Genomic DNA, 26,026 nt, shown 5'->3' with positions numbered 1-26,026 from the left:
CCCAGTAAAGCCATTCTTGTGTTTAGCCAGTCATTGTTTTTAGCAGCACTGGCCAGTTGCTAGCTGATAAGCCACTAAAACAACACAAAAACAGTACTTCATGCATAACAAGACTATTGCTACACACTACAGGCAACCATAGGGTAGTGCTGTGTCTAGAATTTCTAAAAATGCACTGAGAAACAGAAAAAGGTTCTGAAAACAGGTCAAAATCACAGCTTCTACTACCCTTAATGCTCTGTGAAGCCATGTTGTGTCATTGAGGTCGGGGTGCTCTGTGAAAGTTCATGAATTGTAAATACGACCTCGATGTTTCATTTGCCACTTCAGGGGCCTGAAGTTGAAAAACAAGTCAGGAATACAAGTTACAACTACTAAAAGAACATAGCGTTAATCTTTAAAGACCCCAGAGAATCCCCCAAGTTCCAGGTTCACTAGAAAAGCTCCAGTAAGGAAAGCACGAAAAGCGCCATTGGAACAGCACAACAGCTAGCAGCAAGAGGGAAAATCAGAAGAAGGCTACGACTTATGGTTAAAAGGTTATTCAAGCTTTTATAAAGTGAGTCACTTCTTGTCATATACGACTAAGCCAGGCTGAGAGGGTTGAGGCCTTTATAAGAGAGACAGGATAGAGATAAAAACCAGAGAGAGGGAGAGAGAGAGAGAGAGAGAGAAGAATGATATGTGGGAAAGGAGCCACAAGCTACTGGCACACCCCTCTCATTGTTTTTAGATGATCACTTCTATTAGCTCGAGGCTAATCTCAGGTCAGAATTTTTAATCCAAAGCTGCAGAGAGAAAGACAGTGAGAACAGCAAGGGTCTTTCCAAATTCACTGGTCAGTTCAGGTAGACTTTTAGTAATGACACTCTACATTGTACGAATACATGGGCAACATTTTGGCTGCGAAAAGTTGCTGATATATTTGTGCAATTTAAGTAAATGAGTTTGTTTCCTTTTTGGTGATTACAAACAAGAAACTAGAAAAGCACTCAGAGAGCGCAGACCTTCGCCATGAGCCCTATCTCCCAATAGTGAAGAATCCTTTAAAAAAATTCCTGGATCCAGACGGTAATCCGGATCACTCCAAAAATCTAATTCGCCGATTACTCCCTCCCCTGTGGGGTGGAGACACAGCGAGGCAAAGCATTGGCTTCGCTATGTGTGGACTGTCATGGCAGAAGCATTGCCTGCCGGTGCCAACAGATGAACTGGCAATCTCACCCATGGTCTCACTGGACGACTGAAAGTCATGGCAGAGGGTGAATATTCCTCTATTCCTCCCAGCATTGTGAGTCTCTGTTACACTCCGACTCATCTCCTCGACCAGGCATGCGTCTTTCAAACTCTATAAACTCCAAAACTTTGAATACAAACACATTAAAAAATGCTGCAGGGATTGAAGTTACTCATGTCTGCCATCTCCTGGTGTAAAGTGGTAACAGCGCAGACCTCCACCATTAGTCCTATCTCCCAATAGGGAAGAATTCTTTAAAAAATTCCTGGAACCAGACGGGGATCGGGATCAGTCCCAAAATCGAATCAGTTCTTCCTTATGCCATTTCTGATATTTCCTGAAAATTTCATTAAAATCCGTCCATAACTTTTTGAGTTATGTTGCTAACAAACTAACAAACGAATAAACCCACCCGATCACATAACCTACTTGGCTGAGGTAATAATCCAGTATTGGTCTAAATATTGGTCTCCACAAGTCAAATCAAAGTTTAGTTACAGCGACAATCTTAGCTCATACAATCTACACAAGATTTCATTCTGTCATTGCTCATGGTGCTGATTGCACTCAGTTTGAACAAATTTGCATTTCTTGTTAATAAAAAATCCCGTTTTATGATACAAGTTTTGCAACTTCCTCTTACAATAAAGTCACTAATTTATCAATCCTGCTTAATCTTTGTGTTGATGTCTATATTTTGCCAGTTGTTTTAGTATTTCAAGTAGGAACTACTTAATATAAATGTTAATGATAAGAGACATAATCAATAAAATGGATCATTATCTAATTGATGCTGATAAAAATCCTATCGATTGCAAGAGTTGCTGTTTGGGAGATAAATTAGTTCATTTTAAAATCCTCCAACAAGGAGGTGGCAAAGATCTCAGTGAAGTTTTTCATTGTACACTCAGTGCTCACACCTACGTCTCTCTCTCTCTCTGCTCAGCAGCACTGGATGTAAAACGCTGCAGTGCTCTTAATGCGATTCTCTGATTTGCTCTTTGATAGTCTGTATTCTCACTTCACTCACTGGGCAGTGGTGTAACAACACATTTCAGTGGTCGGCTACCTGATTACCATATTCATTGCAGTGCTTTAATTAATCTGACAAATGCAGAGGTAAAAGCTGCACTCCCTCAGCCTCAGTGCTGCAGCCACAGCTCGCCTGAAAATAGGGAGATAAAAGCAGCGCGGCGTGGCTCCTGCCCTTATCTGCTCTGTGTTCCAATCAGCACCATTATTAATCATTGACATTAATTAGAGCCATTAATCACGCTTCAGAATAGATGTGTCTGTGTTTGGAGGGTGGAACGGGGATGGCACTGGAGCGTTTCGACAGGCGACCACCTCCCAAACGCTCACATATATCTGACTGCAGTGTGTAACTTTTATTATGATTAGCTGAGTGTCGTACATGAACACTTCCTGTCACTGAAAACAAATGTGGCCTGTAAAATGAAAGTTTTCCTAATGTTCTGGTCAAGTGGAGTCCATCAATTAAACAGAGCAAATGAATGCACAAATTCATTATTTTTATGTCAAATAAATCAATAAAATTATGAATCCTATTGTGAGCCTCGTGAATACTCAACAGCACTGTCACATATTCAGTAAACAGTAAAAAAGACTGTAGAGGATCAGCTTTATAGCACATTCTCTCAGTTTGTGTTTGCACAGAATCCCTATTAAACTGACAGTGACAGCCTGCAGAAACAGCTGAATGCAAGTGAAGAAAAATATAGAAACTCACATTATTCAGGATTGTGAACGCTTCAGCCAGAGCTTCACCCAGCAACCCGATCCCTTTAGCAAACAGCTTGTCCAGATGTTCTCGGAAATGCTGTCGTAAACAACAGATTTGAGACAAGAGATTTCGATTTTAACCAAACAAATTCAACCTGATATGATCACCATACAGTCATGATACATCTGCTTGATGGCAACTTACGTCTTTGTTAGTTCTGTCCGCTCGGACCAGCGTGCCGTTCAAACAAGGCTCAACATAGTGGATCTCCTGATTATACTGTGGATATAAAAATAGAAACGACACTTAGATCAATCATTTGTTCAATTCCAAGACTGATCTCTTGCTTTTAAAATACTAACCACTAGAACATGACTTATCATTCATTGATAAATGTGTAACTGTCTTTTTCTGTTGTTTTTTTGTGCAGATATTGTGCAATATCTGTAATGTGAAACACTTGTTGTCTTGTCTCATACATATTGAACTGTATTGTATTGTCTTGTCTCGTCGTATTGAACTGTTTCATATTGTATTGTATCGTATCATACCTTCTTGTCTTGTCTCGCAAAATCTCTTATTTGTATTAAACCTTATCATTCTGTATTGTACCATCTTGCAGTGTCTTCTAAAGTCTCATATCATATTGAACAGTATTGTATCGTACCAAATCGTATCATACTGTCTTGTCTTGTAACGTCTGGTATCATATTGAACTGTATGGTATAGTATTGTCAGGTTAACGCTAGGATTCTCATACTTAAATGCCCAGTATGTAAATTCCTCTGCCATGGGGCTCTCAATCAAGGCAAATACAAAAGATAACATGTAGTCATGCTCAGCCCAGCCTACCCCTGCTTCTTGTTCAAAATTGAGGACTCTATGCAACAAAAAGGAATACCACTCCATGAGGTGTATTTACTAAAAAGTTAACCTCTGTTTTCATTTAATGGATGAATTTTACATGAGGGAGATTAGCTGTTTAAAGTGGCAGTGTTCACACTGAAAATGATCCCTGATGATGGCAAATAACTTATTATTAAAGGGGACGCATTATGCAAAAATCGTTTTTTATTTTAAGTCTTTTCTACTTCTGTTATGTCTCCACCTTTCAGAAAATGTGTGCTGAAACAAGCCGTTCTCAGATTTTCCCCCCTCATGATGTCATGTGGGGAGTTAGCACCGCCCCCAGGTTCAGTTGGCCCACCTCACATGGAAGAAAGTTCCTCTCTCCTCTCCTGATCTTCCTCTCAGGAGGATCAGGAGAACCACATCCATTAAGCCACACCCATTTCCAGAAAGGAGTGGAGTCAGACAGCTCATTAACATTTAAAGCTACAGACACGGAAACAGCTCGTTCTGCGCAGGGCTGAAACAGAGGGGCTTTTTTTAGGTATACAAAAATCCTATACTGGAGTGTTTTTTCATCAACAGACTTCACAGGCATGCTTTGGGGACCTCTGGGAACAACATAAACGTGTCTTGAAAGGGTAGAATATGTCCCCTTTAACCACTTTTTTCCCCATAACATATGTATTTACAAGGTAAACATTACAAAGTCCTCAATTAAAACAAGAAGTAACAGGGCAGAGATAAGTGGAGAGTCTGGAAATGCCTCCAGATGTAAGCTTGGAAATGTCTAGTGGGGTTACATCACATGAAAGCAGCACAGCCATGGCAGTTTCTGTGACAAATGCACCATTACAAGTATAAAAAAAAAAACTTCTCTGGCTTTAAAAACTGTTAGAAATATTGAAACACTTAAGTACTCACATCATTTATAGCATCTGTGCAGTCTTTGTAGCTTATGTAGACAGTTTAGTGTAAATATTCCAAATGTTAATGTACCATAATTTACTACTTTAAAGACTGTAAGCAATTTTAAAGACCACATCATATGTAATGGAAAACCAACATGGCAATACTCTCAAAATAAATGTAAGACTTTAAGAATAAAAGTTGAAATTGTTTCAAAGTTTAGGACTCTGCGGGTACTCTGATCCTATCCTAATGTACACTGAACAGAAAAATGTGTACATACACAAACTGAGCAAAGGAATAACCCAAGCTTACTGCAATGATATTGAAGAAGTCATCATCTCCCAGTGTGTCTAATATAGAGGAGACAGTCTGCCGGGCAATGGTCAGCCTCAGCCCCTTCATGCTTCCACTCACATCCACTAAGATAACCACATCCTTAGGAGACGTAGCTGCCTGAATGTACCTGAGATACAGAAGTAAATCACTCATATGATAACTTGGTTGTTAGAGTGTAGAAGACAGAACAAGACAAGAAAGACCTAACTTACAAACAGGAAGAAACAAGATCAGAGCTTCATGTCTGATTTATCTGCTTACCACTTCCGGTTTCTACAGTCAAAGCCAATGACACCGTTTTCATCAGGATGCCACTTAACACCTGAGAAACAGGTCAGGAGGTCAATGAAAAGAAAACTTGAAAAAGAGCAAGTCGCATTTCTCATAGGGATACACAATACTGACATTTTGCAGATATCTGATATGCTGATATTTCCAAACTCATTTTATCTGTTTTAACGGTTTTTCATGACACAAAGTGTCTCTTGTGCAAAGAGAGGCTGAGTCGAGTGGAGCCAAGAGAGGAGTAAAGAAGTAGACAGTGTGGTAGTTGAGTTAATGTAATAACATACACAGAAGTACACCTACACAGGGTATATGCAGAAAATCTGACATCAAATTTAATACTTTGTAAGATGTTTTTCAAGGCCCTCTCAGTACATTTTAAGACTCCATTTTGTCTATGTTTTGTTCAGTTATGTGCATGTTTTGTGCAGACTGTAAGATAACAACGTGACAACATAACCAAAAACTGCAGGTCTTATTTGTTATTACAGTATGAAAGTAAAGTTTTCTCTGACACACTAGCAGTGATAACATTTACAGACTGCTAGAATTAAACAAGGCAAAAGCTTTATTGTAAAGCTGCTTTCTATTTGCAAAATCCTGTAAAATGTTAACTGGTATTTGTCCCAGCCTTAGCTTGAACACCTTCTCCTCCAACCACTTCTCAGAAAACTTTTATTTATCAAACATTTACATGCACACACAGTCACATAGGTAACTTAGTAGTTAGGGACACAGCAGAGCTTTGAGGTTGCACTGAACACTCAACAGGCCAGAACATAAACAAGCATGTAGACTGAAGTCAGATCCAGTGTAGCCCATCATGATCTCGCCTGTGCTGAAAACTGTAAGTAAAAAAGGCTGAAAACTAGCCCGCAACCTCTTTTAAGAAATACAAAAATTGAAAACAGCTATAAAATTTAAGACTATATGGTGTCTTGTTACATGGGCTTTGGCTTCAGAGTTGGTGACTCATACTTTGATTTTTTTGTTTTCAGAATTTCATTCTGAACAGTGGGAATGAAATAAACATAGTGGACACAAAAGTGAAAAAATCAAATTTAAAAATGTAAAGTAGTCATCACTGGCTTTGACGCTACTATGCTGAGTCCTGATCGGTGGGAAACAGGAAATAAGTGTTTTCTTTAAATTTCAGGCGTAGAAAATTGCACTCTCTAAGAGCCTGAAGTGTAAAGTTGACACAAAAACAGCAGATGTGATCAGGACTTGAATGATGAGTATGTGTTTATCATGCATCAAATGTTTAAATTATGACTGACAGGTGGATTTATGTAAAAATTGGTCAAACTTAAGCTATTACTAGTAAAAAAGCTTCAATATTATTCATTTTATAGAGAGACCGTATCATGCCCCCCAAAGCTTACCATCCGGCTTCCAAGAGATAATTAAGTTCAGAAAACATGTGCATTTTTTAGGGTATATTTTTCCTTAAAACATAAACATATGTTTTCTGAACTCAATAATCTTTTGGGGGCTGGATGGTAAGCTTTGGGGGTCATAATACAGTCTCCAGGTTGCCAGTTGATGACTACTGCACTACGGGATCCACCTGTATTTGTTTATGTTTTCACTATTTCAAATATACAAACAAAACAAAAAGCCAATTAAGTGTAAGGATGTGTGATTTAAAGAAGCATAGAACTGAGAAATACAGAAAAACAAAGATGAAACACTGACAGAGATTTCTTTTTTGTGTATGACTCATGGTAAATTAAACACACAGAGTCCGTGTTTGTTCGATAAAAAAAAAAAAGGTCTGTTGTATGTGGTCTCTGCAGCTCTGCCTCTGCACTGCAGTGAGCCCACCGCCTGTTTCCCATCCCTCTAAAGCTCTGTGTGAGTCTGCAGCCGTTCACTCAGTGCGACTGTGGACCCACAAACTCTGATTAATCACCATCTGTATGTGCGCATCCTCTCTGATGGTCTGTAAAATTACAACATTAGCCAAATCACCCTTTTAGTAATTCTAAATCATTTGTTCTGATCTGTTTTTTTTCCCTGCGCTGACGGCTGATGGCTCCCTTGGGATCAGCCTTTCTTTTCCCACGCACACACAGACACAATAGAAACACAGACACAGCTTCAAAGCGGCAGCACTCACCAGGATACTGCCTGAAGAAACCTTTGGCACTCCCAAAATACTGCCAGATGAGGGTTGGATCTCTTTCAAAATTATCTACAAAAACTTTATTGAGCGCTTCGGACCAGTACACTCCATTCACTATGTCAGGATCTGAGAAGAGGAGGAGGATGTACACAGGAGACAGGAGAGAAAAAGAGACAAGTAAATTAAAAGGTGTTAATGTTAATCATCATGGAGCTCGGCTGACCTTTTTAACCCCTCGAAGGAGATACAAAGCCTGTGACTAACCCCCCTTGCCTCCTCCCTCTGCTCGACGAGCTTTCCTTTGTGAACTGAACACAGACTTATGTGGAGTCCATTACATGCAAACAAAAGCAGCCGCGGTGACATGCAGGGAGAGCTGACACACTCCCTTACAAGACAAGAAGCTTCTCAACAGCGGGCGTATGACAAACATCCTCTTCACTGACTTTGAAGGGTCTGCAGCTACTTTCTCTTTCTGTCTGGACTCGTTATCGATCCCTGAATGCCTCTTCTGTGACACTGATACTGCTCCAGCTACCATTTCTCACCATCACCACTTTACTTTCCTCCCTCCTCTTCTCCTCCCCCCACATCATCCCTCAGTAGTTAAATAACAGACACACATTTCTGCAGGAGCCCTCCTCACCTTTGTTGTACATGTTGGTGGGCACCTGCACCACACTGAGGCTCAGGTTGACTGACAGGTTATTAAAATGATCATTGGGCTCCAGGAGGAACTCTCCTCCCAGCTCCACGTGATTTCCCTCCTCGTCCACTTCATTGATCAGCACGGCGTTAAAGTACTCGTACTGTGGAAATAAGAACAAGCAGGAAAAATATTAACCAAAGCCTATGAAATATAAGCATGCAGCATGCTTTTGTGCTCTTCTTTCAGCTCAAAATCAAAAATATTAGTATTTAAAGATGGTTTCTCATCAATTATTTATCCTAAAACAAAACTGAAATGTTTAATTTGTAATTTGAAAAACATTTTTCAAGCGGAAACCTTTCCTGTCTAGTAGCCAGTCAGTCTTTATGTGCCTTCAGTTTTCAGTCTGCACAAACAATACTCTTTTAAGTTCATCTGAAAGAAGTTTGAGCTGTTAGAAAAAGTAAGAATCTTCAAAAGGATCACTTTTTGTTTCCGATGAATTGCTGCAGAGAGGTAAAGGGAAATGCAAGACTACTTTCACAGCCAGATAAATCAGTTCAAACAACTACAACAAAAAAAATCATTTTATTGAGCGTAAAGGAAGGAACATAAGTGTGGTTTGTAGGTTTATTTTACTATAATGTGTTAGGCCTCACATAGCTGTCCTTTTATGGCCTCCAGCGCCTGTCGGGGTAAAGACTGTGTTTATCAAAGAGAGTCACGTATGCCACACAAGGTTTTCAATAAATATTGCCCAGGCTGCAATCAACTCAAATCCCTCATTTTTTGTCCTTTTATTCACTCAATCTGCCACAACGGGTTTCATTTAAAGCAAGAACAAAGAGTTCTATTTTGTTTGCTTTACTGTATAACTTTGCTAGGGCAATTTAACAAAGAATTACTGAGTCTGAATGTTTAAATTGCTCTGTCTCAATCCAACATGGTGATAGGCATTATAAACTAGTTATTTCAACCTTCCAGCTGACGGTCTGGTTGTCTATTTAGGTTGTAGAGACGAAAAAGAACTGTGCAGTGTGTTCACGGGATATTAAAAAAAAAAAAAAAAAAAAAAAGTCAAATTTTCCCCAGGTTTTTTTTTTTTTACTTATGCTGAGGCACCACAAAATCCCACCTATAATACATAAATTATCAGATAAAAATTCAAGTATCCAGGACAATATAAGGGGTTGAAGTGTTAAGTCTATATTGGCTGACAAAGAAATGGATAAAATGGTGTTTATAAAGTTGAAATAAATCCATGGAAGCATGTCCATTCACAATGTAGAAATCATGAATTAGGGGCAAAAATATCCTAGCAGTAAAGTCACGCCCATGTACACAGGAGACTCAGGTTCAAGTCCAGCCTGTGGCTCCTTTCCCGCATGTCTCTCCCCCACTCTCTTATCACGGTTTCTGACTCTATCCACTATGCTCTACCCTAATTAATGCATCAAAAGCCCCCCCCAAAAAAATATATTAAAAAAAGAAAGAAATCATGCATTGTATTTTTTTATTTATGATGGTTTCAATATTATCTTTCAATGTCAAACTCAAATTTTTCCCAAATGCAAACATTGGGTGTTTCAGCTAGGTGGACTCAGTTTCTTATTAAAAAACACTCTTACACATGGAGACCAGTCCAGTTAATCTGCTCCTACATCTTAGCTACAGCCAATCATTAACTGACTTATGTGATATGGTTAAATCTGGAATTTCTGAGGATTTCTGTTGAGTAAGAGTAGTTTGAAAAATTTCCCAGAGTATCCAAAAAAATCTTTAACTTTTGGTCACTGATCGCTGAAGTCCAAAAAAGACCTGGACGGACAAAGGGGACTTCACAGCTGCCTGTGCAAAGCTCTGTCCTCCCTGAAGTGAAAGCCAACAGTTAGCGTGTCCTGTCCTTCACTGCCTCTGCGGCAGAAGAGAGACCGTCTCATCCTGTGTGAGCGGCCTCTCTGTGGCCTCTGCTCCTGATTGTCTGCACTGAGAGAAGGGGAGAGAGAAAGGGAGGGAGGGAGAGATTGGTGATGGACTCTATAGCATCACACTCGGGGGAGGCCGCATGGGCATCACCATCAAGCAGTCGCTGACAGCTCATACCACGCCTGAGCGGCTCTCTGACGAGCTGCGGCGAGGAGGAGGGTGGGGGAGAGGGGGGCGGCTGTAGAGGAGAGAAGAAACGTGCACCCTCAGCAAAAAGTGATGGTGCTGTAGAGAGGCACGTTAAGCAGCAGGGTTATTACTGTAGAGCGGGCCAGGGGACACTGCAGCTCAGAGACGCCCCGCTGACTCTTACACCACTGCAGTTAGCTGGAGGCCTGCTGCAGAGACGGCCTTAATGTAAAACCACAACACAGTATCTGCAGAGGGTGGGTCTGAATAAGCTTTAATCTGAGTTCTAACTGTCTAACAGGCCCTCTCTTACTACAGTACAAATACTGTAGGTAACAGCTTCATTAAGCCACAATGCATTTCTTCTACAGCTGTCTATATGGAGATATAATTCATTCCTAGTTGACACATCTTTAAAATGTGAGGCTGCTGTAAAATGTGATTGCCAAAAACATTCAGTATACGAGCAAATATACTTCACTACAAGCAAATCAAATGGTCTTGAAGCTTACTTTTTAAAATGGTTACAGTTTTAGAAACCATAATGACAGCAGAATGCAATAACAAAAAGGACAATGAGGATTTATTGCATTTCTGAACATCATACTCTCCCATTAAAGTTTATTTTTGTCATAAAGGTATGGCATAAAAATTTAACAAGGATTCCTAAATTTCATCATATCTTTGCCTTTTTGATTATTCTTTCACTTAATGGCAAAAAAGGCAGATATTCTGTCCCATTTCTTCAAGGTTCATGAGGTTTTGGCAGAGATTGCACAAAGATTAATGGGACAAATTCAAACCGTTGTAATTGCACCAGTGTGCCAAGTCATCTATTCAAAATGAACTTTCAGATTTCGCTCACACTGGGCCTCATTCACCAAAACATACCTTCTTAAATTTGGTTTTAAGAAAGTTTCAAGAGAAACCTACATCACGTTCATGACATGTTCTTAAACTGATGACCTGTGTTGTTAAATTGATGAATGTTAGGTGCTTATGAGTTGGAAGCATGTGTACATTTCTCCTAATTAGCATAGAAAAATGCCCCTTTTATGCCCATATAAGGGCATGAGACTGAAGGGCTTTGTGCAAACACAGAAGGAACACAGTGAGACAAACGGTAGCAAGATATCAGTGACACTGAAATCAAAATAAGCAATAAAAGTAGGGCAATCAAATTAAACAAGTTAATTACTATAGCTAAAGGTCCAGAGTGAGTGCACCAATTTTTTTAATCGCAGTTAATCTCATGCTTTATTGTCCTTTTCAGCACTCTTTGGTTAAGCCACATCAGTGTCCCTCTGAAGCCAATGCAGATAAGTTCATGTTATAATCTTGGATCCACCTACATAAGCAGGTCTATAACCACACAGGAAGTCAGTTACCCTGAGAAAAATCCAAAATGAATCAAAAACAGTTAAAACAATAATGGAATTTGATGATGAAATGTGATAAAAGTGGGTGATTAATCACAGTTAACCACAGGATTCGTGAGATTAATCGGGAATACAGTAATTGTGCAGTGGATTCTAAGAATAAGAAATGCTTAGGTAGTTCTGAATTGCATGTAGTGCTGTTCCAGATATAACCCAAAAAAGGATGATTTAATCATATGATTTAATTGTATTTCCAGCACCTATTGTGGATATTTAATACTACAAACACAGTTAATTGATGGGAGGAGGTCATCTTTTCTAAAACCTGATGCTGCTAAAATGATATTCCATCATTTAAATACTTTTTTAATACCCATATGAGAAGATAGGTTTTCCTTGTTGTAAATAGACTTAATAAAATGTCTGCACATGCTGAATTTTTATTCTTTATTCAACATTTTGCAGTTAAGATCAAACACTGCAGTCATGTATTTGTTCATATATTTTAATTAAAAATGTTACATTGACAAAAATGCAATAAAATATCATTAAAATTATGTTACTGTGTCACTTTTAATCTGAGTGCTAATGAGTACAAAATCTAAAAATCTATGCTGTCGTTTCAGTACTCATATCTGCATAAGCGTGCCTTAAAATGTTCTTAGATTTTGTTCTTGGCTAAAACAAATCACACAAATTTTGGTGATGTCCCAGTCTTTTTAAAAACTGTTTAAGAGGGTTTTAAGAACAAATTTCATCTTATGAACAGTTGGTGAGTGAGGTCCATTATTGTCAAAAGAGGCTCTGTTAGAAAACACTAAACCAAAGCACCTTTAAATATCACAGTTCATCACGTATTTGAGGTTAGAGAAACGTCTTGTGGCTTCTTCAGTTCTGATCTGAACACCCTTGAACTGCACACCCACCTGGGTCAATGCAAAACAGCCCAGTGTCTGTGAGCCACTGCTGGGGAGATAAGAGCAGTCGGCTTATCTCATTGTGGTCAGTGAAATGGTGCGTGAAAAATGTGCGGTGTCAGGGGAAGCGAGCCTGGCTAAATGATGCCACAAGGAGTAATATGGTGACATCACATCATTATCACAGGTGGATATTGAATTTACCTTATTATTTTTTATAGCCTTGAAGATGAAACAACTGCATGATGGGCCAGAGCTGTATGAAAACTGCTAGCAAACGATGTTCAAATGGCTCCAGAAATATACAAAATCTTTTTATTGTAGGACTTCACTTTTTGAATAATTTGTAAAACCTCCAAAATTGGTCTGGTGATGTTTTTGAAATGTAGAAGGCCGACTTAAGGGTACAATAACTTAAAATATATCTTGTGAGTAAAATGATAAATATGCTTCTTAAAAAGATAGGTACAGCTATTTCAAGTGTCCCTATAGCACAGGATTTAACAAAAGTTAGAAAACATTATTTTAAAACTGATTAAGGATCCAGCACATGCAAAATTCTTTAGAAAGTCTATTTTCATGTTTGTAATCCTCCTGAAACTGATGAAATTATGAAAAATGACTAGATGCAGCAAAATCTATAAAAACAATAAAGGAAAAATATTTCTGATGATTTGGGGTCAAAAATAGCAGATGTGTTTTTGGTTTAAGGGTACAGTCTCCCTGTCTTGTTAGGGCTGTGTGAACAGCAGAGAAACGGGCAGGAAACAAGCTGGCTGAAACGTATTCTTATGATGTAAATGCTTCTATTAACTGTAAAGTGCTGCCCGTTATTTCACTGTTTTGTTGCTCCAGTGCGTTTCCAATCTAGGGCCATGAAAGTGAAACAATGCGGCGCAAAAGACTTTCATTTATCTTTGTCCACTGGGGAGAGAGAGAGAGGGAGAGAAAGAGAGAGAGGGAGAGGCTGTACTCTCTGCAGACTTTTAGGAAATAGGCAATGAGAGTGGCTTAAAAACGTCCTCAACAGTGTCAGAGCGCGCGTGCACATCCTGTGAAATATTTTAAAGCAGAAGAAATATGGACCAACCTTGGTCGTCATTTTCCTCTATGCAATGGCCTACGTTTTGCCTGTTTACAGTTTAACTCGGTATCATCCGAGAAGTATTGTGCCCATTAACAGTTTGGCACAATAATCATAATATTTAAGCATGCATTAAAACCTGCAGCAAACCTGGGATGCAGCAATAGATCTTGATCATGGTTTCTACAGTAGTTACTGTACAGCACCTTAGGACGCAGCCGCAGCACAGAGCAGCTCTGAGCAATGATGGCTCTTAAAAAACAGCCAGTGTGAGTTATGGCAGCATGGCGCTGCAGACTTCAGTATGTGCGACATTTCTTATCATAGAAACATGATGTATCAAAGCGCAGCCAAGACAGTAGTGTGAAGGACGACGCCAACACAATTAAAGACTTTAGGGCCCATTAGCCTCCGCTCACCTTGCACTGTCCAGCTTAAAAATGATTCACGCCGATTTAACGCAATGACAGACCACTATTTATTTTTTTACGTCCCTCTTTTCTCCTTCTTTCCTTTTGTCCGGACAGAGCTTACCTGCAGGTCGGGGTTTTCCTCGTGCTCGTGGTGGGCTTCTTCTGCTGCCTCCACGAGCCGCTGAGAGGAGGGAAATGTTCAGACCAAAGCAAAACAAAAAGTTTATCAAACAACATGTGCTAACAATCTAATTCATTTTAAAATTCTTATAGTTTCCATTTACAAATACAAGACTTCCACAGCGGCGTCATTAGTGGTTCCTTCATTCATAGACTTGTTTAATCTCCTTCTGAGGGCCCTATAGCTTCTAATGGTTCATTTTTGCACAAAGCCCCAACTATATGACTGTTTTTTTAATTCAACAAATTTCCTTACATTAAAGAAAAAAAAATCAGGCAGAATATCCAGTTTTCGCCTTTGGATAAAATGACCAGTGTAGGGAGTACCGCTTCAACTAGTGACCGTGTGAAGTGGTGACTTTCAGCCGAATGTCTGTGCTAAAGAGAAGGCCTCTTTGTTTAGTTTAGTATTTTTTTTTCTTAAGAAATAAGAAATACTTTCTGACATGATAACTAAAAACCCAGAAAAGAGGATTGCGAGGGTAGCTACGCCTCTGCGTTTTAACGAATGTAACTACGTCAACCACTTACGCATCCGGCTAAAAGACACCTGATAACTGGACCGCCAATTCCACCAAAACACCATCATCTGTATTTTTCCTTACAATCCTTGTTTATATTCATGTTTTTGGTCAAAGTCGGCTTTCACATAAAAACGTGGGGCACTCCAGTGGTTAGCTGCTGTAAAATGATTGATGGAGTCACGTTATTGGAGCAGGATTAAACGTCATGTACGTGAAGAACCGAAAGCTTCGGAAAAATAATTTCTGTAAAAAGTGCTTGGCTTTGTGTTTCCCGTGAAATTGAACCTAAACGTTACAGTCACTCTCCCCTCCCAGGAGCAGCAGGTAATTAACATCTGTCACATGTGTCAAAGTAAATGCTACATAAACACAACCGAGGCTTTATACGGCAGAGCAGGAGGTGAACAAATTCAATTGACCTCGTGCGCGGTTCTGACTTTGTCAGCAGTTGGCAAATGCAGAGAACTATTATGAAATAAATATCGTGTTTTCTCATTTTGGCGCAGAAATAAGCCTACGTCTTAATATTATTTCCTTTATCATATTTTGTCTACGGTCAGGCACCTCAACTTCACTGGTTTGTTGAGCTCACTTCCTCATTTTGACGTTTTAATTTGGAGCAGACTGATGACGTCAGCAAATTAGATGTCGCGAGTGAGCCAGTATGAGATTTAATATGAGTCTGGCTTTTGGCCTATATTTAGACTAAAACGGACGCTTTTCCGCCTTGTGTCGTTTAGTGTTTTTTCATTTGTGATTATGAATGTTACTCTTACGTATCTTAGGGAGTCGAAACACGAAATGACAGCATTCCTGTGTGTAATTTATGGGCTAAATGTCCTGAATTGTCTCACACATGGGATCAGGCGGGGAGAGATAAACGTTATCATTTCCCAACAGTCCCTGCGAGGTGCAGCATTAAAAATGATTACAAGCTCCTTTGCTCTGAGGTCACAGACAGGCTGCGGCTGCTGTGAGGATAACTCCAACAGAATGAAATAAATGCAGGACAAGTAATTCTGACCTACCTGTACAGATTACAATTATAAAGTAAAATTTAACCCGTAAAACCATAACAATATTCCTGTTTTCCCATGGGACTTTTCATTGGAATATTTCATAGACTGTAGGAAAACTAGGCCTACTGGAGTGTGTTGGGACTAAGAACATTAAGTTACTCCTTTTGGACACTCACTAAATTTATTTCGAAACAGTAACAGGCCTATTTCATAAAAACTAATGTTTTAAGATAAAATAATAGTTTTCAAATGTTTTAAAACCATACATAAAAGCTATAGTAATCAATTGTGGCAAACAACTGACTTTTTGGTTGCTGAAGAGCTGCAATCTTTGTCACCCCAGCCCAGATTACACGATAAAATCAGAATGAATGAGTTCAGGCAAAGTTGAATATCAGACAGATATGTCTGAGACTCAAAAGCTGCTTCTGAACATCTGACATGCCAAATGTAAAAAACACAGTGCTTTTAGCTGACACTTAATTTCAGTGTTTGCAAAATTAAAATGACCCTCTAATTAAAAATAGTGTTTCCTTTCCAATAAATACTGTGGAATAGAAATATTAAATAAAAAGAAAAATATACAAATTTCAGCATATGCAGGGCTTTACCTACCCTTGTAGCTTCTGCCTTTTTCCTGAACACTTCCTCCATCTTCACAGCCAGGTTTTTGACCAGCTTCACACCATCGATTTCTTCCACTCTGACTGATTTTTCAAATTCTTTATATTTCTGAAAATTACCAAAAACAAGCATGCAGAATTCACAGACTGGACAATTGTGGGGAAAATACTACAAATTGCTTGACCTCACTAAGAGTATTTAAAAAACCCACTCCTCTGTGGTGTGTACATCTGTGAGACTGTCTCTGTGTGTTCTGTAACATTTTAGAGCACCCCTGTGTCTCTGCAGCTCCTTCTGAGAGGTGGGGAATTGTTAAACAAGGCTTATGCGGCTTCACATGTTGGCTGACAAGCGGCACGCAGCCGGTCTCAGATGAACGCCTGATAAACTCTCGCTGCATCACACACAATGATTGATCGTCTTTATCTGCTCTCAGTCATTGGCTGCACATGCTGCTGCTATCTCTCTGATTGGCTAGAGGTGGCCTTGTTGGGTGGCCGGAGGGCGGGGCTTGGATCTAAAGGCTATGCATGGTAAGAGGGTAATTGAAATGGAGTCAAAGCACAGAAAAAAGATAATAACGTGTCAGGCCTGGGTGATTCTGGGTAATGAAGTACACCCCACATAATGCTGATGCTGCTGGATGCTCAGGACCTCCAGTGATACAGAACAAAGCCCGCCACAGCCCGCAGGAATACAACATTACATAATCCTGCACCTTACTCTCTCACACTCAAACACACGTCAAAGAAAAACAAAAACCTGATCCTCTCACGCCACATCACACTCACTCTCTCTTACAATAACCTTATCTAAAAATAAACAAAAGCTGCGTTCATAAACCACATATTCAAACCACACATACACAAACACACACCAACACTCCAGTACATGAGGCGACAAATTACCTACTGAAAGGAAGAGTGTGGACTCGCAGTGGAGCAGAACAGTTCATTTCACGCCTGTCCTCCTCGCCTCAGCACTCCCAGTCCCCAAAACCCCCTCCTCCTCCTCCTCCTCTTCCTCACACTCCTCCAACTATCAATAGGAGGTTAAGACCCATCCATCAAAAGCCCTGATCATGATTATTGATCAGAATAATGACCACTGCAGACCCTGAAGAGCCCTGGAGTTCCCCTCTTTTTCCTCCTGAAATCTCTGTAAAATGGGCTAATCCTCCATAAAAGCATCTAATGATCAGCCTTAATGAGCGGCCCCTAACGACCCGTCAGCTCCCTCACAGTCCGCTGCTTTGTGCTGACTGGCTCTGCAGACATGCCTCCATGAACAGGAACATGAGCAAAGTGCTTACATACACAGAAAAAAAGGAACAAATCTGCGGGGCATATTGCAAAAAATGTGTTTGTAGAAAGATGAAAAGCATAAATGGAAGGACATAGTTTCAGTGTAAATGTTGTATGAAGAATCTGTCACCTCCATGCAGGAAGATCCGAGGTTTGGAGCCTGGAGGCGCCTTTTAATCGCAGTCTGAACACTCTCCCCATATTTGCGTGGACCTCTGGGTCCTTGACTTTCCTCCCACAGACAGGCAGCAGTGGTTTTAGGACTAATCCTGCTGCTGACTTTGATGGGAGTGCTGGACTCAGAGCTGGAGTTTGTCCCTGGACGCGGCGCTGAGATGGCCCACAGCTCCTGAAAGAGGAAGGATGGTCCAAAGGAATGGATTAAAAAGTATTACCGGAACTTATTCAACTTACAGAAGTGAAAAAGACAGCAACATTACAATGTTTAACATCAGCATTGACCGCTATTGGCCCTGTTTACAAATATCAGCCACCTGCCAAATTAACAGATGGCATGAACAGATATCAATTGTTCATCTGTCCAATCAATTTTATGATGGCATCTAGTTTATCAAGCTGCCGACTCAAGTAAAAGACTTTTTGGGGGGTAGAAAAAGGGACCGGTTGGACAAACTCTGACCTGATTTCCAGGGGTGGAAAGTAACTGATTACATTTTCTCTAATTGCTGTAATTGAGTAACTTTGCAATGCAGATGGATTAGCCAGATTCCATGTCTGTCATCTGGCAGATCCATCTTGAAAAGCTCCATTCTGAAAGAACTATACCAGGCTTGAAAATGGGCCTGACCAATCAGTGTCAAAAAATCATGGGGGTTAGTTGCACAGTAGTGTCTAGCTTGGGTGTAGCTACAGTATGGCAGCAGTTGTAACTGGGCCACACTTATTTATTAAATAAAGAGCAGAGCTTTTCATTATGTAAAAGACATTTTTCACTCTTTTCCTGTCCTGCTCTGGCATGAGTCTGGATAGTTATGGTGTGGTTTAGCTGTACCATAATTATATACAATGACTGTGCTGGTGTAACAATTAGCTTGAATAGCTGAAGTACAGGAGTTGTTTTTTCAGAATAGGGCTACATTTCTTCATTAAAACAAGAGAAAAGCATCTCACTGAAATCTTCTCTTGGAGAAGAGGATGTTTTTGCCCTTCTCCTGACTGGCCTCTGCACCAGTTTTGTCCACCATGCTCAACCATTCATAAAATAAGGCAGCGTCAGTTTGTCGAGCTCACGTTACTACAGGAGTTGGGCATGTCCACTACCTGTTTTGTCTTGTCGCTCTGATTGGCCTGTATTCAATGTGACAGACAGATTAATTGTCCAATCATCTTCTGGGAATTTTTTGGAAAATTCTGCCTTTCCCAAACACTTTGAACTGGAGCTTTCCAAGATGAATGTGATATATATCCATGCATTGGATACATCAAACAGTCTATGTAGCAAGTCAGGTTAGTAACTGAGTGGCTTTTTTGTGTACTTGCACTTTTTGAGTACTTTGAAAATCTTAACCTTTACTTAATAAGGAGGTCAAAGCTTTCTGGCAAGAACAAGAAACTAGCTTGTAGTTTGACTTTTACAAAACATGATGGTCAGTAGCATAAAGCTAGAGAATAGTCCCACATTTCATCTAAAAAAAACATGTTGGATTTTACTTTAGGTTAAGTCACACCTTATAATAAATAACCCGATTGGAGATCTATACTCTCTCGCAGTTATTGCACATGAAGGGAGTACCTCTCTTTTACTTTAAGTGAACTTTAAATCAATAACTTTTTACCTTAACTTGAGTAGATTTATAGACCATTAATTTTACTTCTAATTTAGACGATCTTTACTATAACTTCAGTACAACAGTCTGGTTCTTATGCCACCTCTGCTGTTTTCATGGTCAAGTGTGAGAGAAAATGCTGGCAGACTAAAAGTCTCACAACAAAAGAAGTATTAAAAAACATTGGTATAGGCTAAAAACACTGGCCCTAATTGTTACAATCAGTGCATCTCTTCTCATAATAAAGACAGTTTTTGATCCCACATGTTCTCAAATATACAAACCCTGTTATCACGATCAACCGAAACCAAAAGCATGACATCTTTGAAGAAAATCTTCTCATCTTCAGTCATTCTTTCAACCAAGAGTAGCCATAAGAGACAGAAACAGAGCTGTCTAAATGACTATCACCATTTCAATACTGAAGATTTACCATTTTAATTAATTAGGGATGCACAGATACCGACACCAAGCCTAAGTGCTCATATTCATAAAATATTGCAGACACTGGACTCAGTATCATTCAAAGCCTGATGTTAGCCTCTCATTATGTGAGTATGCAGTCAAAGTTGGAGCCATGTCTTCAATTTGGTCATATTTGAACAAAAATGAGGATGAAAAAAGTAAAAGAGAACGAAAATCATGCACTAAGAAATGGTAAAGTGGAGGGATGAAGAATATCTGATGAAAATAGAATGAACTTTCAAAATCATTTCAAGAACAGCTATGGTGGTATTAAGTAACTGTGTTTGTACTCGGTATCAGAGAGTACTCAAATGTAGTTCTTGTACTCATACTTGGACTGAAAAAAATGTGGTACTGCTGCATCCCTTGGTGCCAAGGGCTTCTGTTTTTGTCACATTTACATTCAAAGGGGTATCAATATCTTTGACTTGCACCAGTATTAAATCCAAGCTTCAAATTCTGCATCAAGACAATCCTGAATTAAACTCATTGTCGGAGACTAACACTGCTTCATTTCTGTTTTAAAAGCTGTTGTCATGATTCTGTTGAATTTGAAAGCACATATTTGCTTTTATTTTCTCCTCTTTTTAACTGAATAAACCTAATCTAATCCCACAAACAATAGTCTGTGAACATACAGATGACCTTAATTAATTTGCCAAACAACTAAAATGCAAAATATTAGGCTTTTCAAATGATTACATTTTTATTGCCATTAATCTCTTTTTTTTGTCATATTTTGGAATTCCTCTATTTTGCATTTAAAACTGATTGTTTTGAATCTTAAACAAAGGGTACATGATTCCCTGTTTGTATACAGACCTAATTTTATTTTGAAAGAGAACTACAACTTTGGGTAGAAGGAAGATTATGACATAGACTTAACAACAAAAAGCCAACCTGTTAGGGGTTGAAAAGGAAAATAAGCAAACTGTAATGAAGATGGAGATGATATTTTTCTTCTCCACTATCCTGTCTGTAAGGTTTTCAGAGTGAAAGGAGACATCGAGGAGCAGTGGTGGACCTATTTTACATCACTGGCTGCAGGGACGTGTGACAGTGGTTAACCAAAGTGTACTGAAAGGGAAATAAAAGATGAAAAAAAATCACTCTTAAAATATACTATATAAAATATGGCCTTGATCAATTGTGATCAATGCATTGTTGATGACAGCACTATAAAATACAGCAGAACACTTTCTATAAATATTTCACCTTTCAAAGTTTTTGTTACCACATTTTGTGCTTGTATAAACCCAAATCAGCCAGACATGGGCAAGCATTACTTGTACCTGACAAGCAAACTGAAGGTTTTAAGAAGTGCTGAGTTGGCAAAGGGGTGCGTGGTGAAACAGCAGTTAGTGCTGGCACCACACATCTAGAAGAGCTCCTGGTTTGAATCCTGCTCAGACCAGGTTTGTGTGGAGTCGATATGTTCTTCCCATGTATGTGGTACAAAAACATACTTGTTAGGTTAATTGGTGACCCTAATTTGATTAGAGGTGTGAGTGTTTGTCTGTCTCTGTATGTTGACTCTGTGATTGACTGGTGACTCTGGAGTATAACCCGCCTCTATCCATGACAGCTTTGACAGGCTCCAGCTCCTTGTGACCTGAGCAGTATAAGTAGAGTAGATAATGAATAGATTGCTGAGTTGTCAAATAAAGATGACAGACGTCTTAGCATTTTAAACAAAAGGCTCTTGTTTAGTTATACACTGTCATCATATAAGCATACTGAGCAAAGAAGAAACACCTCTACGTTCATCACACTTCTTCAGTACTGAACCTCTTCAGCTTGCAAACCACCTTGACAGTTTGACGTTAGTGTATCTGGTCACACTCTTCTCAGAATCACAGCACTTTAATTTAAATTCTAATTCAGCTGAAGATCGAAGAGTGTGAAAATAAACAGATTAGCTCAGGATTTCTTTTAGAAAAAGGTTTTGGAACATTTACTTTAGGTGTAATGAAAGAAGATTAGCGATGTATGCTACTATCGGCATGTTATCAGTACTGAAGATAGGAAAATTTCTGCCAGTATTTCCAACTGATGCTGTAAATATCAGGTTAGTGGGGTTTTAGGCAGAACCAGTAGACCTACATTGGCTGAAGTCTGTTTCTTTGTACATCCTCAAGTGTAAAGGTCTCAGTGACACTTGTACATTGGCATTAATATTTTTGCTTTTAGTTACAATGAATTTGGATATATCTGCATATTGGATATTTGCAAAAACCCAATACCGTGCATCCTGTGCATATATAAAAATATTTTTATTGGGGGGTGGGGTCTACTGAATTTCTTCATTAAGATTTGTGGATTTTAAAATGCCTAAAAACATAAATGCACAGTGTGTCTCATAAGAGCATCCTGTCAGACACTTCTCCATCTCCACCTGACTGATCTCTGACCAGCGAAGGCCTGAGAACACAAAGTCCACCTCTAACAGAGAGTGGTCAGAGAGTTAAATCAACTACACGGGGTCATCGCTCTCTCTGCTGCTTTCACTCGTCCCTCATTTCATAACCTCCCTCTCACTCACATACACACACACTCAAGCACACACAGAGCGCGCTCTCTAATTCAATCTGTCTCCTTGTCGCGTTCATGTCCAGAGGTTGAAACTCTTGACTCCAGAGAGTTAACTGAAGAGATGAGATGAGAGGGGAATCAGAGCTGTGGGTAATGGGCCGTGTCAAGTACAAAAACACACAACCACACACTCTCACGCACACATAGAGCTCTGTCTCTTCCAAACACACCTGAGTCCGCTCTAAAATGACGCATCAGCATTCAGCTGAGACACTGAAATGTTTCTGCAGCCATTACGGCAAACGTGGCGTCACAGCGTACAGTCGGTCCATGTAGCTACATGACAATCAGACAAAGAGACGACACATTTATGTGAAACACAGGGAATACCTTTTGTAGCAGCTGAGATCCAGAATATTTTGCAGAGATTGATTTGATTTCTCCACCAAAAGCTGAGGCCCAGAGCTTCACACTAAAATATAAAAACAAGAATAAAGGCATTTGTGCTCAAAGTTTTTCACATAATGAAGCACATAAAAATAACAAAAGGTGCGTTTCAATTGTGTAAAGTAAAAGTTATTGCCAAAGTTTAAATACATTTTGCTTTGAAGACATCACGACCAAATAATGTGAGATTAAAGTTTGAGCAGCAGTCACGGATGTCGATTTACATCTGTTATCTCCTCTCTGATTCCTGCTGTGTCCTCTCCTCACCCCTCCTGCTTTTATCTCTGCTCAGGCGTCATTTTTTAAGGCTTTACCTCTGACATCAGTAGAAAGATTATGCTGAAGGCCTGTCGACCCTGACCTTCACTGTCCTGACAGATGACTGCCTGTAATTTCGATGATCTATAAGGTACTTTGAAACTTCTTTTATTTAACTCTTAATGACTCTTTAGTGAATAAAACACACCTATGATGCAGAATGGTGCAGGGAGTGAACAGATGCTGTTCTGGGCCTGTTTTAAGGATAAAGAAAAACCTCATTTAATCAAGTGTGACTGAAAATAAAGAAGGCTGAGTGTAAAACAGTAAAAAGTATTTTAAAGGCTTTTTCAGAAATTTGGAATCCACACACTATTTTTAACACTTCTTTTTCGATTGGTAATTTTAAACTAACTCAAAATAAGGAAAATTGCAGGAAATTTACCATTTAAAAAGGTAAAAAAGTGTACTGTCATCACCTAAGCTTTCAAATCTGCCATATTTCAGTGCTTTCATTATTTTACTCTGAACAGTGTGTTACCCAGGCTGTTTTATCTAGAATCAGCAGTAATGTTGTAGACTTTTATCTGGTTTGTTTGTTACCGAAGAAATACTTTATAAAACCCTGCAACAAATGGTTTCTAATAAAAGTTTTGCCTTTTAAAACGTCTTAAAATTTGCTCTTTGATATACTGAATTACACAAAACAGGATTTCAAAATGTTGCAGTCATTATCCTTAAATATAGAGCTTTTGATATAGTTAGATCACACCACTAACCATATCATATTAAGACAAACACAACAACTTTTTGAAAGTCTTCAAATGTTGGAATTAATTTTTAGGATAAAAAAGATCAGGATGTTAATAGCACGGGGATGTTTTGTTTTTTAATACTAACAATATTTGTCACTATGAGCAACATATTTTCAGAGAATATGTATTTTGTGCTATGTTACACATACTACACACAAAAAATACACATACTTTGTTATTTCTTTTTAAAATCTGTTAAATTGCCAGCACCTGTGTTGCACTGTGTTATAAAGTATGAAGGATTTTCATTATTGACTTGTTTTTACCTTAAATTACTTAACGGCCCATCATGCAATTTTGTACATTATCAAATCTCAATAAAGTTGTGGGAAAAAGGTTCAACATAATTTCTACACCAATACAGGTAAATTATTAGATTTTTTTGGCCTATAATTATCATAATCTATTTTAGGAATGACAGAGAAATAGGAAGTCTACCGAGTTCTAACATGTTTGCTCAGTTTTAAATTCCCCCTACTTTTTTATTTTTAATTTAAAAAAAACATGTATTTGTCTGATTCCTTTCACCGTTAGCATCACTTTAAAGAACATGCTTAAATTAAGTTTTAATATGGGTTGACACACAGAGGTTCATTTAAACTCCACATGTTGGAACTGCTTAGACATTCAGGGAGATTTAAGGAGCAGAAATCTGTGAATCCTCCTAAAATTCATATAAATTTTAAACAGATATCCTGTGATTTTTCCATCTATCTGCCTGTATGAGATCAACATATTGAAACAAAGTTGCAGAGTTGCCTCTCACTCACACTGACAGAGGGATCCCTTGCTGGGACCCCGACACCTCCAGCATGTTCACGCCGACGAGGATCCAGACCAGGAGGAGGCTGCTGCTGCACGTGCGCGAGAACAGGATCCCCCAGTCCCCCGGCATCTTCTGCTCTGACTGGAGAGAAAAATACCTGAACAAAAAAAAAATCCAGGCTCAGCAGCACCGTGCTGGGTATGTGGACCCCGGTACACCGTCTCCAGCCGAGGTAGTGCCGGCACGTCCCCTACTGTACAGAGAGAGAGAGAGAGAGAGAGAGAGAGAGGGAGGGAGAGAGAGAGAGAGAGAGAGAGAGCATCATCCTCATCCAGCCTCTGCTCCTTTCTCCGAAAAGGGAAAACCCCCTCAGCATGCTCTCTGCTGCTGCATTCTCGGAGCTTCATTCCTGGAGACGTTTCCCCTGCTTTTCTGCGGAGAAGCTGGAAAACCTTGGAAGTAGATTATAATTCGTGGAGATAAGAAAGAGGGTTTCTTGCCTGAAAGAGAAGGTGGACAGGAGCATCGGTCTCAGCATCAGGAAAAAAATACATTGCTCAAAATTGCCAAAATTTTAAACAAAAAACTTTATTTATTGTCTGTTTTCTTTCAGTTCCACGGCTCAGAAGTGAATTCATTTTACGCTGACGCTGCAGTATCACTCTGCTACTGTACAAGCTTAATGAGCTCTAACCTCTGCTGCACTTACACAACAAAGACAGAGTTATCACCAAAACAAGAATGTGGTCATACTTAAGCTTTATTACAGAAGATATTGTGCTTTCGAAACACTGGAGATATAAGCACATGATATGGTTGAGTCATATGTTTTCTTAAAAAAAAAAAGAAGCAGAAAAAGGGGGGATTTCTTACGGAAAATGGCTCAGTGTGCGGTAATGAGGCTGCAGATGTTTGATGAAAGCTTCCGCACTGCCAGCAGCACGACAGAAAAAAAGACTAGGAGGGAAATTTGATGTTTGAGAACATGTTTAAACTCGGTTTCACACCGCATACAGAGAAGGAAATTACACTAAACATCAAAAAATGAAGTTACCTGACACGAGAGACCGAATTATTGCGGTAAAATCGACCCTGATTGGCCATAATATCATTTGACCAATGACGTCATGCCCCTCAGCATCAACTTTCTGAAGGAGCTGTATTAGCATTAAGTTTTAGCTACTGTTTTTACGCATCAGTACTTACAATGAATCAATACCGAGTCATCCTGTTTCCATCTCTAAACTGCTGATAAAG

At 39.3% G+C, this 26,026-nt stretch overlaps 1 protein-coding gene across 1 annotated transcript in view; it reads right to left on the bottom strand.

Annotated features, from left to right (window-relative positions):
- cacna2d3 (calcium channel, voltage dependent, alpha2/delta subunit 3) overlaps nt 1-24,898 on the bottom strand; it is a 50,238-nt gene extending 25,340 nt beyond the window's left edge. The window contains exons 1-11 of the mRNA XM_041783282.1: nt 24,774-24,898; nt 22,874-22,955; nt 17,830-18,048; nt 16,387-16,503; nt 14,170-14,229; nt 8,138-8,300; nt 7,486-7,617; nt 5,340-5,400; nt 5,055-5,205; nt 3,186-3,260; nt 2,988-3,077 (exon numbers count right to left, since the gene is read on the bottom strand). Coding sequence (XP_041639216.1) covers nt 2,988-3,077; nt 3,186-3,260; nt 5,055-5,205; nt 5,340-5,400; nt 7,486-7,617; nt 8,138-8,300; nt 14,170-14,229; nt 16,387-16,503; nt 17,830-18,048; nt 22,874-22,955; nt 24,774-24,898 — 1,275 coding nt within the window. The remainder of the gene's footprint in view (nt 1-2,987; nt 3,078-3,185; nt 3,261-5,054; nt 5,206-5,339; nt 5,401-7,485; nt 7,618-8,137; nt 8,301-14,169; nt 14,230-16,386; nt 16,504-17,829; nt 18,049-22,873; nt 22,956-24,773) is intronic.
- Nucleotides 24,899-26,026: the final 1,128 nt, after the last annotated feature.

Source organism: Cheilinus undulatus, linkage group 3 (assembly GCF_018320785.1).
Source record: "Cheilinus undulatus linkage group 3, ASM1832078v1, whole genome shotgun sequence".
NCBI lineage: Eukaryota > Metazoa > Chordata > Actinopteri > Labriformes > Labridae > Cheilinus > Cheilinus undulatus.
Note: the sequence above shows the minus strand (reverse complement) of the source record. Positions and strands in the feature narration are given on the sequence as shown.